This window comes from Saccoglossus kowalevskii, chromosome 1 (assembly GCF_978046115.1).
Source record: "Saccoglossus kowalevskii chromosome 1, keSacKowa6.1, whole genome shotgun sequence".
In the NCBI taxonomy this organism is placed as follows: Eukaryota; Metazoa; Hemichordata; class Enteropneusta; family Harrimaniidae; genus Saccoglossus; species Saccoglossus kowalevskii.
In genome coordinates this window covers 39,621,294-39,638,973 of record NC_140641.1, presented here as the reverse complement: position 1 = coordinate 39,638,973, position 17,680 = coordinate 39,621,294, and the positions used below count along the sequence as shown (strand labels likewise).

The 17,680-nt window shown below is 33.1% G+C and overlaps 1 protein-coding gene across 3 annotated transcripts in view; it reads right to left on the bottom strand.

Moving 5' to 3' along the window:
* Arrb (beta-arrestin) overlaps positions 1-17,260 on the bottom strand; it is a 90,211-nt gene extending 72,951 nt beyond the window's left edge. For 2 of the 3 annotated variants that reach the window (XM_085501861.1, XM_078011012.2), the window contains exon 1: positions 16,615-17,260. In XM_085501861.1, the coding sequence (XP_085357987.1) occupies positions 16,615-16,697 (83 nt within the window). In that variant the 5' untranslated portion in view covers positions 16,698-17,260. 3 annotated transcript variants of the gene reach the window in all.
* Positions 17,261-17,680: the final 420 nt, after the last annotated feature.

Here is a 17,680-nt window from a genome sequence, read left to right as displayed (position 1 = left end):
GAATGCCGCAAAGGGTTTGCAAAATGCCAAAGCAATTTTAAGCGAGGGTCATAAGACTTGAGAAACTTTTATAGGTCGCTACTCCATAACTCGCAACTGTAAAGAAATTCTCCTGAAGCGTATCTGTAGCGTATCATGGTGATTGGCAGACACAATGACGTCATGAAATTACTAACCAGTCGTAAGTAAGGTCTTCGAGGTAAAATATGGAACTTGACCAATTTGTAGTTCTGGAGATGGATTATTAGAAAGCAATCAAACACATACGTGACATTTGAAATCCCGCAATTTTACCTTTCAATGCAGATGAGCTCCACCTGCATGTATATGCACATTTTACGTCATCCAAATGCATGCATTATTAATAGCAAGGCTATGCCTTCAGCCCATAACTGTCCCTCGGGCCTTATAGCCTGAGCTTGAAATGCCGAGGCATTTCGCAAGCGCATTACATTAAATCATTTTAGGTGAAAAAAAACCATTAGGCCAGAAGGACTGTTGGCAGTCTAGATACTGCAGTGTCAGGGAATTACAGGGCGTTACAACAATACAAACAATACATATGAAGTAAGAACTCATAATTTTAACCACTATTTTGTTTACGAAATTAAACTAAAGGCTCAACTCGTTGAATTTTCAGAATTTGCAATATTCAGAAGATGTCAGGAACTGGTAACTGTTGGCAGTACATCACTATTTTAATTAGTTAATGGCATTCTTGCCCTGTGTCAGGTCAAAGGTCACATTAACAGTTCAACTCAACTCAGGATTCATATGGAATCAATCATGTATTCTAAAACATTCACTAAATGATAAAAGTTTTTGAAAACCAATAAATTATGAAAATCTGGCAAATAATGAAATTTTAGAGGGAGTATGTGATAAAGCATGATATACATGTATAATGCAGTGTTCCATGAATGAAATTAAATCACAGAGAATGTTATACCCAGATTGTAAATTTTTATTTATTTGTTTGTTTGTTTAGTACTGTGGATATGTGTCTAATAATACAAAGAGACATGCACTGGTTCCCCCAAACAGTTATAGGCATGACAGACCTCACCAGTTGAATTATTAGTTCATAAATAAAAGGTTAAGTTGAAATAGGGTACTAGGAGACAATGCTGGTGTCTCTCACCAACCAGTATGCCTAGAGTTAGACATGATAGATGTGTTACGACATGCCATAGTACGGTAAATCCAGCATAAACAAAATCCCCACTGACTCAGTACTTATGCAAGGTGCACTGGGGCACTGCATTGCTACAGGTATGTGGAATAAAGTAGGTTGGAGATTGTAACCAATTTTAGATATTAAAGAGCTTAGATTTAAGAATGTACCAGTAGTGAACATTTTTAGGAAATAAAAATTTTTTCAAACTATAAAACTATAAATTTTATGAAAGCTCATAATTCACACTAATTAAAAATTAATGTTGCATAGATTTGACCTTCATGTGGTCACATCACTGCTAAGTAAATAAATCTATTATTGGAGTGAGCATCATTTAAAATAGTACCGTGAAGAAATTAAAAGGGTTACCACCATATTTTCCTTGTTGTTGAATAAAACATGCAAAACATAAAAGTCACAAGGATTTTCTTTGGTTTTCATCAGCATATGTTGATCATTGTTACACACAGGTACATGTAGCCAAATATAAAATGCCTAAATTTACTTAAATTGCTGATGACCAATTGTTCACATGTACCACACAGAATACCTGCTGAGTAGTACTCATTTGATTGATCAGAATTTTACATGATATGGAACTGGGTGTCATGAGTGTACAAGTGTTCTGCATTGGCCAAGTGCTTACATCCATGCCAGACATGTCTCAGAGGACAGGAAATAAAACAGAGGGGTTATAGGCCTACAGTACAAAAACAATCCCTATTCATTTTACCTTCATATTGAGCAACGACAATTTCAAACATTATCAGCAAGTAGCCGGAATTATATAATTTATAGAATTTATCATATTTTGATAACCATAAGAAATTTACTAAAAAAAACATAAATGAGATATATTTGCCTTCCCTAAACTTTGCCTCTGCATTAACATTGCAGGCAAATTAAACTAAATGACTTCACTATCAAAATACATGTACTAGCATTTTCAATTTAAAATAACACAATAATCCAGTACTAGGAACATTTTCTAATTCTATAAATCAAGCATGTCTCACAAATTGAAAATGTTGCTGAATATGATATAAATAATTTGTTATTAATCAAAATACAGCATAAATATTTTGCAGCTTATTCTTTTATTTACGGTACGAGTGGGTGGAAACATTATGGCTGAAGCTTGGCTAACTTAAAATTAATACAGTAGTCATAATGCAAATCAACTCCAGGCTAAAGCATTATCTTTCACTCCATTTTAAAAACCTACAAATCTGCAAATCAGCTAATTATTATACATGAATATGTATCAAAGCATACATCTGTATGATGAATTAGTAAGCCCTTAAGTATAAATAACTTTTCTTTGTTTTCCCCTTTGTTTTCTTTGGCTAATTAGATGTAAAAGAAGATTTAGACTAATCACAAGTGTCTCATGTTCTGGGACATCATACTAATTCTGCAACCCTTATAGTTATTTTCTATGTTCACTGTGTTAGGGGGTTTGTCAGTAAGGTTCACATGCATGTCAATTTTCACTGTGTTAGGGGGCTGTCAGCATGGTTCATATCCATGCTAATTTTTAATAAGTTAAATGGTTGTCGGTAAGATTCACAACCACAGCAATTTTCACTGAGTTATCGTGGCTATTGATACCAGTAAGCTTCAAATTCATGTTAGGGGGTTGTCAGAAAGGTCTGAATCCATGCCAATTGTGTATTAGGAAGATGGCCATAAGTAGGACCCATGCAAATTATCAATATGTTGGGGGGGGGGGGGTCTCAATAAGTTCATATCCATATCATTACTAACTGTGTTAGGGTGCTGTCAGTTTAGTTCATAGGAATACTAATTTCTTCGGTATGTTAGGTGATATGGTTTATAAGCATGCAATTCTTCAATATGTTAAAGGGTATGGTTTATAAGCATGCATTTCTTCAATATGTTAGAGAATATGGTCTATAAGTATGCATTTTTTCAATATGTTATACGATATGGTTTATAAGCATGCATTTATTCAATATGTTAGAGAATATGGTTTATAAGCATGTATATCTTCAATATGTTAGAGAATATGGTTTATAAGCATGCATTTCTTCAATATGTTAGAGAATATGGTTTATAAGTATGCATTTCTTACATATGTTAGAGAATATGGTTTATAAGCATGCATATCTTCAATATGTTAGAGAATATGGTTTATAAGCATGCATTTATTCAATATGTTAGAGAATATGGTTTATAAGTATGCATTTCTTCCATATGTTAGAGAATATGGTTTATAAGCATGCATATCTTCAATATGTTAGAGAATATGGTTTATAAGCATGCATTTCTTCAATATCTTAGAGAATATGGTTTATAAGCATGCATTTCTTCCATATGTTAGAGAATATGGTTTATAAGCATGCATATCTTCAATATGTTAGAGAATATGGTTTATAAGCATGCATTTCTTCAATATCTTAGAGAATATGGTTTATAAGCATGCATTTCTTCCATATGTTAGAGAATATGGTTTATAAGCATGCATATCTTCAATATGTTAGAGAATATGGTTTATAAGCATGCATTTCTTCAATGTCTTAGAGAATATGGTCTATAAGTATGCATTTTTTTCAATATGTTATACGATATGGTTTATAAGCATGCATTTCTTCAATATGTTAGAGAATATGGTTTATAAGCATGCATTTCTTCAATATGTTAGAGAATATGGTCTATAAGTATGCATTTTTTTCAATATGTTATACGATATGGTTTATAAGTATGCATTTCTTCAATATGTTAGAGAATATGGTTTATAAGCATGCATATCTTCAATATGTTAGAGAATATGGTTTATAAGCATGCATATCTTTAATATGTTAGAGAATATGGTTTATAAGCATGCATTTCTTCAATATCTTAGAGAATATGGTTTATAAGCATGCATTCTTCAATATGTTAGAGAATATGGTTTATAAGCATGCATTTCTTCAATATGTTAGAGAATATGGTTCATAAGCATGCATTTTTTCAATATGTTAAAGGCTATGTTTCATAAGCATGCATTTCTTCAATATGTTAGAGAATATGATTTATAAGCATGCATTTCTTCAATATGTTAGAGAATATGGTCTATAAGTATGCATTTTTTCAATATGTTATACGATATGGTTTATAAGCATGCATTTATTCAATATGTTAGAGAATATGGTTTATAAGTATGCATTTCTTCCATATGTTAGAGAATATGGTTTATAAGCATGCATATCTTCAATATGTTAGAGAATATGGTTTATAAGCATGCATTTCTTCAATATCTTAGAGAATATGGTTTATAAGCATGCATTCTTCAATATGTTAGAGAATATGGTTTATAAGCATGCATTTCTTCAATATGTTAGAGAATATGGTTCATAAGCATGCATTTTTTCAATATGTTAAAGGCTATGTTTCATAAGCATGCATTTCTTCAATATGTAAGAGGATATGGTTCATAAGCATGCATTTCTTCAAAATGATAGAGCATATGGTTCATAAGCATGCATTTCTTCAGTATGTCATAGGATATGGTTCATAAGCATGCATTTCTTCAAAATGATAGAGCATATGGTTCATAAGCATGCATTTCTTCAATATATCAAAGGATATGGTTCATAAGCATGCATTTCTTCAATATGTCAAAGGATATGGTTCATAAGCATGCATTTCTTCAAAATGATAGAGCATATGGTTCATAAGCATGCATTTCTTCAATATGTCAAAGGATATGGTTCATAAGCATGCATTTCTTCAATATGTAAGAGAATATGGTTCATAAGCATGCATTTCTTCAATATGATAGAGCATATGGTTCATAAGCATGCATTTCTTCAATATATCAAAGGATATGGTTCATAAGCATGCATTTCTTCAATATGTAAGAGGATATGGTTCATAAGCATGCATTTCTTCAATATGTTGTACGATATGGTTCATAAGCATGCAATAAGTTAAAGAGTATGGTAGTGATGGTGAGGATACCAATACAGTTTATACATGACCATCTTCAATACATGGGGTAGGGGTAGTACAGTTCATATGCATTAACCTAGATGTACTCAATATCTTTAGAAACCGTCAAGCATATACAAATAATTCCTAAAACATCACAATGTGACTGACATATATGAACATATGTTACAATGCACATATCTTACAGTTATTATAATATATTTCTATCAACTGGTTTAGATGATCTGCACAATCACATAATATTATACTGACAAAGTACTTTAATTTTTTTTTCTCTATTCAGCGTCAAATTATTACGAAGAAAATACATGTAAGAGATAATAAAAAGTGATTTCCTTTTGTCATTAAACATATTGGTATTATATTTAGAATTCTTAATCTGTTAAAATCAACACTCAACTTCAGAGAAGTACTTTATATTAATTTTGAGTGGAAAAGGAATCGTACATTGTTTATATCTTCTGGGAGTTTGGATAAAAATCACTTCACGAAATGAAATCAAAGGTTGTAGCTATGGCTGAGTGACTGTAATTTATATCCAGAATTCCAAACACGTTCCTGAAGATTAAAATGATGCTCGTATCACACTTAATAATGACACCTGATATAACCTAAACTGAAACGACCCATCAAAAAAACCTCATATAGATCTACATTGCTATATGCAAATTGGATATACCCCAGGTACTATATTGTCCCAATTTGAATGAAACCTTTTTACAAACGCACAACAATTATTTTTCCACTCAAAAAACTAAAACATCCAAAATCTCTTCAGTGTTCAACTTCATGTTAGACAGGTTTCACAATCCCTACAGTGTTCTGAATAGACAGGTTTCACAATCCATACAGTGTTCTGAATAGACAGGTTTCACAATCCCTACAGTGTTCTGAATAGACAGGTTTCACAATCACTTCAGTGTTCTGAATAGACAGGTTTCACAATCCCTACAGTGTTCTGAATAGACAGGTTTCACAATCCATACAGTGTTCTGAATAGACAGGTTTCACAATCCCTACAGTGTTCTGAATAGACAGGTTTCACAATCACTTCAGTGTTCTGAATAGACAGGTTTCACAAGCCCTACAGTGTTCTGAATAGACAGGTTTTACAATCCCTACAGTGTTCTGAATAGACAGGTTTCACAATCCCTACAGTGTTCTGAATAGACAGGTTTCACAATCACTTCAGTGTTCTGAATAGACAGGTTTCACAATCACTTCAGTGTTCTGAATAGACAGGTTTCACAATCCCTACAGTGTTCTGAATAGACAGGTTTCACAATCCATACAGTGTTCTGAATAGACAGGTTTAAAAAAACCTTAAGTGTTCGTGTTAGACAGGATTCACAATCTCTTCAGTGTTCAGATTAGACAGGTTTCACAATATTACTTCAAGATTCCTTTAATATGAAATGTCAAGATTGCAACAAAGAAACACTGTATCGAAAATGACATATCAACTAGAAGATCAATGAAGTTCAACTGCTGGCGTTAACTGTTAAGTGCATATAGTATTCTATAAAGTTTCAATCATCTGTTAATTAACTATGTATACACAATGAGATGAGTGAAAAAACACCGAACATCCAAACTACATAAGATTATCATGCCATAACTTACCGACACTACTTGAAACAACGTCTACATAGATTTGGAGGGAATGAAATTGGACGCATATATGTATGACCACTAAAAGGCTGTGAGTATTATCCACCAAATCAACCTAACAGTGTTTTTAAATTACTTGATAAGGGGGACAATATATTGCATCAAATTTGTTCATGAGCTACAGGCAAATATCATTACTAATAAGCCATCAGTGCATGCTTGTGATTTCTCATTTTTACCACGACTTTAAATAACAGCATGGTGCCATAACTAAATGAGTGCTCAAAATATGAATACTAATGTAATTTCTGAATTTTAAAAGCTATCATATGGCAATTATGAATGCATCGTATTACAGATAATAATATGTGAATAGTGTGTGAAACATGGAAAATGTTTTGAAAAATCATATGACTATAGTTTCCACTTTACTTTGATCATGCCTCTCAAAGAACACAATTATCACGATGTGTGTAAGGCTTTGAGAAAGCAGTCAGAAATAACATAACGGTATCTATGGATAATGTACTTATTAGGGTCACAATACATTATTCATGTTCTCGGCCAACATTACGCATGTTCAGAATGTAACAGAGCAAAATGCTCAATATCCAACAATAGCTTTTCACCATACACCAGAGAAAAAAAGAAATATAATTCAATATGGGTTATTATGTAAGTTTGTTTGATAACATCTGGCATGCCATTATATGTACAAACATAGTGCACATTCAGACCTTTTGATCCTATTTTATAAATCAACTTACTGTGTGTGTATGACTACACAGAAGCATAGCCTATCAAACATATGTTGCTAACACGCCTATTCAGCTTTGCACCTCACAGCCATCTATTTTTTCAACCAATTTGTATGGTAATTTGGGAACACACACATATTGATGTTATTTCCAAAAGATTCTGGTCCCAAACAAATTTTATATCGTGTATCCCAGTAGTCAATGGGTGATACAACAGAGCCAATGCTACAATTATGAAAAACAGTGAACTTCGCAAATCCTTAACAAAATTTAGACTTGGCAACCACTGTCTGAAAATTGAAACAGGCCAGCATACAGGATTGGATTTTAAAGACAGAGTCTGCAATATGTGCGACAATGACCATGTTGAAGATGAACAACATTTTGTCACAAATTGTCCTCATTACAACGAAATAAGATTAAAACTTTACATTGTAGCTAATAAACGTATACCAAATTTTGACAAATTTAGTAATGAAAATAAATTCATATCATTACTAAGTGACGAGAAAATGTTTATTCCTTTAGCGCAATATTTAAAAAACTGTTTTAATACAAGACAGCAGCACCTACATAAACTAAGCCAGTAATACATTCCTTGTATTCAAATTTTTATCTTTTTTTTTTTAATGCCTTTTTGTTCCCTTACTTTTTATGTGGTTATTTTTCTTTTACTAATATCTGATTTGTAACCCTTTTCATCCCCTCCGGGGGATGTTGTGTGTTAATAAATAAATAAATATTCCAAAAATTAAATACTGTATTAATAGCTCTATTGGTATAACGCTTACGTAAATGACACATGAATGTCTCTGGTCAAAATAGGTCCTATTTATAATAACTGTTTACATTTTACACTTTTATTGGAGATGTGCTTCTAATAGGGCAAATACTATACATATATGCAGATATAGTCAGGCAATCTGATTTCCATATATAAATCCAGACCTTATATGGCAATCTGATTTCCATATATGGTTCTAGACCTTATATGGCAATCTGATTTCCATATATAAATCCAGACCTTATATGGCAATCTGATTTCCATATATAAATCCAGACCTTGTATGGCAATCTGATTTCCATATATAAATCCAGACCTTATATGGCAATCTGATTTCCATATATGGTTCTAGACCTTATATGGCAATCTGATTTCCATATACGATTCTAGACCTTATATGGTAATATGATTTCTATATTATATGATTCCAGTCCTCATATGGAGATTTCTGTTCGATATAGCAGCAATGTATTAGGTTTGTAGAATCTATACAATATGAACAGATTTTATATGATGACCATATATGGCTAATTATGCTTGTTTTCTCACTTTATTCAACAAAGTTTCTAACTACCGCTTACCAGGAAAGAAATCAGTAATTAATCAAAATATATTGAGAGTCAACTCATATAACTGTTACAGAGCACAGAAAGATTGAAATAAATTTGAGACAAAGTATTTTTTAATCAAGTGTTAATTATAACAAATCTTTTATGAGCGTGTCACGTTAGGAGAAAGGAAACTTGCATAGAGTAGAAGTTATAATGAAAGCTACAATTAATGTAAACACAAAATTAAGTATACTAGAAAAACTGGTTAACACTTTTTTGTCAAGTACAGAATACAAGATAATTCTTTGATCAATTGTATGGGAAGTGTTTTTTGTTGTGTAATACCGTAGTCCAAAAATGATAATGACATTGAACTACATGTTCTCAAAAAAGCGACATTGGCAATGTGAATAAATTATCAACTGTTCATATGATAATTAGGTAATGTGTTTCACTTGTACATTTCCATCTAACCAAAGATAAAACATTCCTAGACCTGGCCATTCAGTTTTCAGGCATATCATCTAAATTTGCATATTACATTGTAATTACATGCAATACATTTGCATCCCATATTGAAGAAAAATTAGTGTTACCATGTTAATATACAAATACATGTAAAAGAGTTCATACAGGATTCATCTGCATTATCTGACAACTATACAGCAACAACACAATGCAATGACGATGCAAATGGAATTATTAAATGCAGAACGAGAAAAACAATTATGGTTTTTTTATGTCTTTCAAAGCGGAAACAAATAATCTGATAACCAAAATAGCTTGTGTCTTAGGAGTCATGTACACTCATTTAATTTGGGAAACTCAACAACACCTAATGAAAAATTCTGTTCTCTGCTCTCTTGTATAATAAACAAGCATACATCATGAATAACGGCAGGTAGGATACGAGGGTGGGCGGAATAATTGCTTCTCAGCAGACTTCCCCACAGTCCATAATGTGGTTTCATACCATTCATTTGGTACAATTCGATTGTCTAGCTTTATAGCCCAGAGACACAGTGTACGGAGAAGAGATTGGCCTTTACAAAATACAGACATGCTAGAACGCACAATATCAAACATACTGATTTGGGTAAAAGAGAAGGGGCCAGCAATGTCAATGAATTCATTTTATTTCAATGCTCCTGTTTAAAATACGTTGAAGATTTAAAATAAATGAGGATGATGCTAAACATGACAGCTGTTTACATGACAAGAAATTCAAACTTCTTCTGTCTTTGTTGTTACATGTTCTAGACAGCATAAAAAACCCACAATCCCAGCAGTTGCTAACATATGTTCTACACATATGTTAGCAACACCATGTTTAGTAACCATGGCAACATTTAGTGTATAAGCTCATTAATACCAATAACACAAATTTTCTGTTAGTAGTGTGTATTAACATGTTTTTTCCTATTCATTTTAGCTATCTGTGGTGGCTTTCAACAGGCAATTATATTTTATATTAAATTATATTTCACCAATGTGTCACACCTGTAAATCACAAATGTGATTGGATGAGAGGTAGTTTTAATTTATGCAAGCCAGTCTAAAATATCTGATATACCATGGTTTTCTACGTTTAGAAGTAGGCCCCAAACATGGATAACACATAGTAAGGTTAAATCTTTCTGTCAAATGAAATTGACAAAAATATTATTTTCGACTATGGACATAGCACATAATGAAGAACATTGTGACAATCAGGTATTTTGGGTTCAAAGGATGAAAAAAGAGATGAAAAAAGGAACCTTATACAGAATTACACAAACAAAACCAAAAATGTATTACCAGCGGCTGATTCATGAACCCAGTTCTGTTTTATTGATCCTCAAAATGCAATCAGATGCACTGCACAAATCAGTGTCTGTTGATTGAGACAATTTTAGATACCGGTAATGGTATATGAACATTATAGCTAACTACACACTGTATCACATTTTAACAGATTTTTGGTATACTTGCCTCTGGAGGCCGGTTATTCATTAATGACCAATGCTGAACAATTAATAGTCGTGTTGAGGCTACACCAAGTATAGGCCAAAATTTAACCTATCAAACCAAGACCAATGCTGAACAATTAATACTCGTGTTGAGGCTACACCAAGTATAGGCTAAAATTTAACCTATCAAACCATGACCAATGCTGAACAATTAATAGTCGTGTTGAGGCTACACCAAGTATAGGCTAAAATTTAACCTATCAAACCAAGACCAATGCTGAACAATTAAAGTCGTGTTGAGGCTACACCAAGTATAGGCTAAAATTTAACCTATCAAACCAAGACCAATGCTGAACAATTAAAGTCGTGTTGAGGCTACACCAAGTATAGGCTAAAATTTAACCTATCAAACCAAGACCAATGCTGAACAATTAATACTCGTGTTGAGGCTACACCAAGTATAGGCTAAAATTTAACCTATCAAACCAAGACCAATGCTGAACAATTAAAGTCGTGTTGAGGCTACACCAAGTATAGGCTAAAATTTAACCTATCAAACCAAGACCAATGCTGAACAATTAAAGTCGTGTTGAGGCTACACCAAGTATAGGCTAAAATTTAACCTATCAAACCAAGACCAATGCTGAACAATTAATAGTCGTGTTGAGGCTACACCAAGTATAGGCTAAAATTTAACCTATCAAACCAAGACCAATGCTGAACAATTAATAGTCGTGTTGAGGCTACACCAAGTATAGGCTAAAATTTAACCTATCAAACCAAGACCAATGCTGAACAATTAAAGTCGTGTTGAGGCTACACCAAGTATAGGCTAAAATTTAACCTATCAAACCAAGACCAATGCTGAACAATTAATAGTCGTGTTGAGGCTACACCAAGTATAGGCTAAAATTTAACCTATCAAACCAAGACCAATGCTGAACAATTAATAGTCGTGTTGAGGCTACACCAAGTATAGGCTAAAATTTAACCTATCAAACCAAGACCAATGCTGAACAATTAATAGTCGTGTTGAGGCTACACCAAGTATAGGCTAAAATTTAACCTATCAAACCATGACCAATGCTGAACAATTAATAGTCGTGTTGAGGCTACACCAAGTATAGGCTAAAATTTAACCTATCAAACCAAGACCAATGCTGAACAATTAATAGTCGTGTTGAGGCTACACCAAGTATAGGCTAAAATTTAACCTATCAAACCAAGACCAATGCTGAACAATTAAAGTCGTGTTGAGGCTACACCAAGTATAGGCTAAAATTTAACCTATCAAACCAAGACCAATGCTGAACAATTAATACTCGTGTTGAGGCTACACCAAGTATAGGCTAAAATTTAACCTATCAAACCAAGACCAATGCTGAACAATTAAAGTCGTGTTGAGGCTACACCAAGTATAGGCTAAAATTTAACCTATCAAACCAAGACCAATGCTGAACAATTAATACTCGTGTTGAGGCTACACCAAGTATAGGCTAAAATTTAACCTATCAAACCATGACCAATGCTGAACAATTAATAGTCGTGTTGAGGCTACACCAAGTATAGGCTAAAATTTAAGCTAATCACATGTATGCATATTGGGCTATATCCCAATGGGTTCACTCACAGGATGGAAAAACAGTTAGCACAGTCTAAGTAACACCCAAACTTGTTCGTGTTGACTGTCATGTCGGAAATGGCATACCAAAATGAATAGTTATGAATATAATGGACATAATGTCATTAAAATTGTGCTAAGGATCTAGACCGGGTCTAAAAAATGGGGTAGATTTAGCTCGTACATGTACTTCCTCTTAACCTATATTAAACGTTCATGCATGTTTTTTTAAGCTACCATTTTTGACCACTTCGGATGTGAACATAACTAATTTTTCTGGTATGCTGGGGTTAAAAATAATCAATAACACACAATGTGACACTGACTAACTATAAAAACATGGTTTTTAAATAACGTGATCAATAACCATGACCCAAATTATTCCTTTAGCAAAAGGAAAGAAAATGTTGATTGGAAGAGTTATATCTGAAACTGGTACAAATCCAATATTAATTTATAAAAAAATACAAGTAATTCTCCACAACATATTAAAAATATCATCTAATATTGGTATAAGATTACTTGACCAGCCAAAATTATTTTGTTAGAATGGTTGAACACATAGAGTAGGCAATTAGTGAATTGTTAAATTAAAGGTGTGTTAAATGAAGGTCAAATTTCAAACATAAATGTAGAGAAATTAACATCAAAACCAAACAAAGAAAGGTGTAATTACTTTTATTTTTTGTCAATAATTAGAACCTAGTCCTGCCAGGCTGTTGAATTTCTAAACAATAAAAAGAAAATCCTTTTTTTAGCAAAAAAAATGGAAAAAGATCATGTTTATTTATGTTTGCTGATATTCAGACAGAAATATACAGGAAAAATAAGTATGACTGAATAGGCGATTGAAATAAATATAATTTGTATCATCACAACTACAGCATACTTTATGCTTCACAGATGCCATATGCTCCTTCAGACTAATCATTCCAAATGGTGGATAATAAATACGATACATTCTAATGCTACTCATTGGCTGAAATACACAACCTGTCTGAAAATAGATCTGCTAAAAAACCTCATCTTTGTCAAGTGCATGCACATCAAAATGGTGAAGGAGAACTCCTTTTTTCCAATTTATGAACATGCATCTGACAAGGCCATTGTCAGCTCATCTCATCTAGTAGCTATGGTAACCAGTCAATACAATCTTCCTCATCACTATACACTACATTTTTAAAGAAATATTTTAACAGTTTGAACAAAACTGCTAATAAAAGATAATAAAATTTAATTTAAATTAACTGCAGCTCAAAGAAAATGTGGGACAATGTAATGATATTCTCTGGTACCTGAGTGATCATGTCACTTCCTTGCCATAAAGATAGCTTATACAAGCCTGTGTGATATTCTGGGTAATACACTCAATTTGCAAGTTGTTTTTTAGCCTGTGCATGCATTTTACAATATTTTTCTTAATTTAAGCCAATGTTAATGCAAATATGAATGGATTTTATGATACTAAAAATTCTGCAGAAAAGTAAAAAAATATATGTCCGGTCCATTAGTCGACAACCCAGAAGTCAATAATGTCATGATAGTGCATGTACTTTCCTGTACATGGTGTGTGTTAGAGGACCATATAGCAATTGGTCAAACAAAAACACACTGGTGGTGACGCTGGTGAATTAACACATTCTAAACAAATTTTATCAAGAATAATCGGTGTATGTCACAGTAAGGATAATTATCAAAACCATTGGTAAAATTTCTATTTCAATCCCTGTACTTAATGACCAAATACTTATTATGGGTGCACGCCTGATTTCATTATCAAGGTTTGTACCTTTGACATTCAACATATATTGAGAGGGGAAGAAGGTGAGAGAAGAACAACGAAAAATGTACATGTACAATTGTGTTTTCTTCTGTCATAGTTCATTAACTGTCAGCTAATTTCCCTAATGTACAGGTAGATGGACTGCTAGTTGTATTACATGTTTCTAAAGAAGAAGAAAAATTACTATATTTCTGTGAGCGAATTTATAGACTTGTCATCTAACTATTCTCTTTTTGTTATCAGTAAATGCATTAAAATGGGATTTTTTTTTTAATTTTACTAAAAATCTCAAGAAGAAATAGGTAGTAAAAATTACATTACATTATAATGTATATGGGAAATGTTTGCTATTTATTGTTTTCCGATCTCAATTATGATATTTACTGATACTCAAAAATGCAGAAAGCACTCAGTGGAAGGATTCACATGGATGCTTACGCTATAAACCCTACTTTAGTAATAACTACCGATACCAGCAAAATAGAATCCTTAAACCACACAATTTTCTGGCAATTTTTCCAGCAAAACTACCACCCTTAAAAATTGTTCAATTATTATTATCGGTAGCCCAGTTTGAATGCGAACACAGTCACAGTGCCGAGCACAAAATAAATTCCAACCAACAGTTAGTGAAAACAATATTTACAATGTATGTTAAATAACAAATATTATAACAGAAACTAAACTTAAAATTATTTAAATTTTTTGGAGGGAAAATTATTTTAGTTTATTAATACTGCACTGTTATTATCAGTATAATTTTATCACATTTTACACACAACAGTGTGTTTCAGAAATATCCCATCTTTCTGCCACAGATGATTTGCATACCTACTGATAATGTTTTTTTTTTTTGTTTTTTGTTTTTTTGCCAGATTCTTAGAGAACATGAAACAAAACATGGCAAACATCTGTTTCTGAATACTTCCACACTTTATGCAAATTGGGTATGATTCTTAGCCATGTCATCTCTGGCAGAACTGGCAGACTATATCGCATAGTGAACAGAGATCAGTCTCTATTTATTAAATATTAAATAATGTACAAAGGGAATCATTTTCAGAGTACTGAAAAGGTTGATTTTTATGTCACAAAAAAATTTAACTCTTCATATTTTGTGCTGATCATGTACTCTATGAATAACCTGAAATATAATTCTCAATTCCAGGTTGGAGAAGAAGAAAAACAATTGTATGACCAACAAGAAGAGAGAAAAGGCACGAAACTGAAGTAAAACAAGCCTTATCAGTTGTTATAGCAACACTGATAAATTCACCAGATGATCACCCTAGGGATGTTGCTCTTCTTTCAATTTTATACAGATACTGAATTCCTAATATTTCAAGGCACAATTGGAGTCATGAGACTGTCGTTATCAGCTGTCATAACACATTGTATAAATTTTCTTTCCTCAGACTCGCATACTTGTATTGATCATTGTGAACTGCTCTGATTTGTACAATTTATAGCATAAATGAGTTAACCTATCCTATGGCTACATTCAAAAACATCAATTTGCAATAAACAAATAGTGTTAATCATCTAATTTGTGTCACTGTAGTAGTTGTTGTTACAGTCAAAAACAGTTTTACTACCCCTGCGATATCAAAATTTATACTATGACATACATATCTTATCACCACATCCTTAAACGTTAAATATAACGGCTGAAACCTGTCATTTATTTGAGTAGTCTGTTTTCAAATACTTTAATTTAACCATAGAGCTTGTTTTCTAAGGTCTTTATGTACAAACTCACAATCAAGCATAATTTGGTCATACCAGAATAAAAAAACATGTGACATTTGATACACTGCAAAGGGGACCTGGAATAAATCGTGAAGACATAGAATGACAGAAGATCGTAAAACGATCAAGACTCAAACTCTACAAACATGTATCACAAAACTATGAATCTAACCCTGAACTATGACATATATACACAGCTTGGCAGTGGACACATACACCACACAAATACCATATTAATTTTCTGCATCCTCTTTATACCAAATAAATCACGCCATTTGATATTGCCCAACTAATCACACCAGGATACATACACTTTACATGTATTTTAGTCTAATAGACTAGAATTAACCCAAAATATTTTTAAAATAAATATATTGCTATTTATTTAAACTGTATAATGCTGCTATACAATATCCATGGAACTAAAAACCCCATGTAATTTTTTTTTCCATTTATAAGGAATATTTACGTATCAGTAATGGGATTATATTTTTAATATTTCGAGCAATATTACATTACATGGGAGTATGTTTAAATGCATGATATTATTATTGTACCTATATTATTATAATTTTTGATATTTAGTGAGAACCCTGTGCTCGTACGCAAAATATGACGCAAAGGGCTCACATACCCAACAACATACAAACACATTTGTGCCTTAATGAATTACATACCTGGTCCCTGCCTTCTTCAGCTGGTCTTGACTCCCTTCCATTTTCGGTCCATTGTCGCTTTGCTTTTCCGTCGTCGATGCCATTCGCGTACTTATTTTCTTCTCTTAGAGGGCGAGAATGTTGATGATCTGTGTAACAATGCTATAGCGTATCGTCACGGATATTTTCTCAGAATGAAGGTTTTTTTTGTTTTGTTGACAGATCTAACTTGAACACTTCCCCCGCTGACTTCCGATTACGCGCGCACGGAGTCGACGTTTTCCTTAGCTGTCGGCTGATGGCGAGGTCCTCGAGTTCAGAATGACAGGCCTTATTAGCAGTGATTTAGTGAGATGGCAATTTCAAATGATAATCTAATGCACGATGGGTCGTAAACTATGAGGCCCAGGCGAGAGTGTCTTTGCTTGCTCGCAGCGACGATCAACCCACGACTGACGTGACAGTTATTGACTGCTTGGCAACACGATGTAGTCAGTAAAGCCACAGTTCTGTAAGTGTCGTCGCGGGCAGGACAGTCAATAGAAATAGGGCGATATTACATGGGCATTCTTGCAAAAATATCAGCGAGCAGACAAACCTATCTGTTTGTAGATGTAACTGCACGGATCAGCCACGGCTGCCTGGGTTATAAGCCTGTCACGTGACCTAATTTGACTCCTCAAGTTCGCAGTTATTAAGCCTATATTTCCATAGACAACCTTTATTAATAACAGTATATATCAAACTATCAATACATTCTCCGTAACATTGTTCTTGTGCCGTATTTCATGTCATATATAATGGATAACATACTCATTAAGAGTAGTTCCGAATTAAAAGAGCGATTGATTTCATTATTAGAAATTCTCCAACGTCACTTCCGGTGATACCCTTTATTTACATCTGCCTTGTTGCCCTTCAAGCCAAATAATAACAATGATATCTTTACAAGTACAACTGTGTACACTACTATGACATGTTATCTCCTATTGCCCAGCATACAGGAAACATGGACTGCACTTATTTTTTTATTAAACAACGCGAAAAAAAGCATATTAACAATTTTAGACTTAGCCTGAGTATAGTG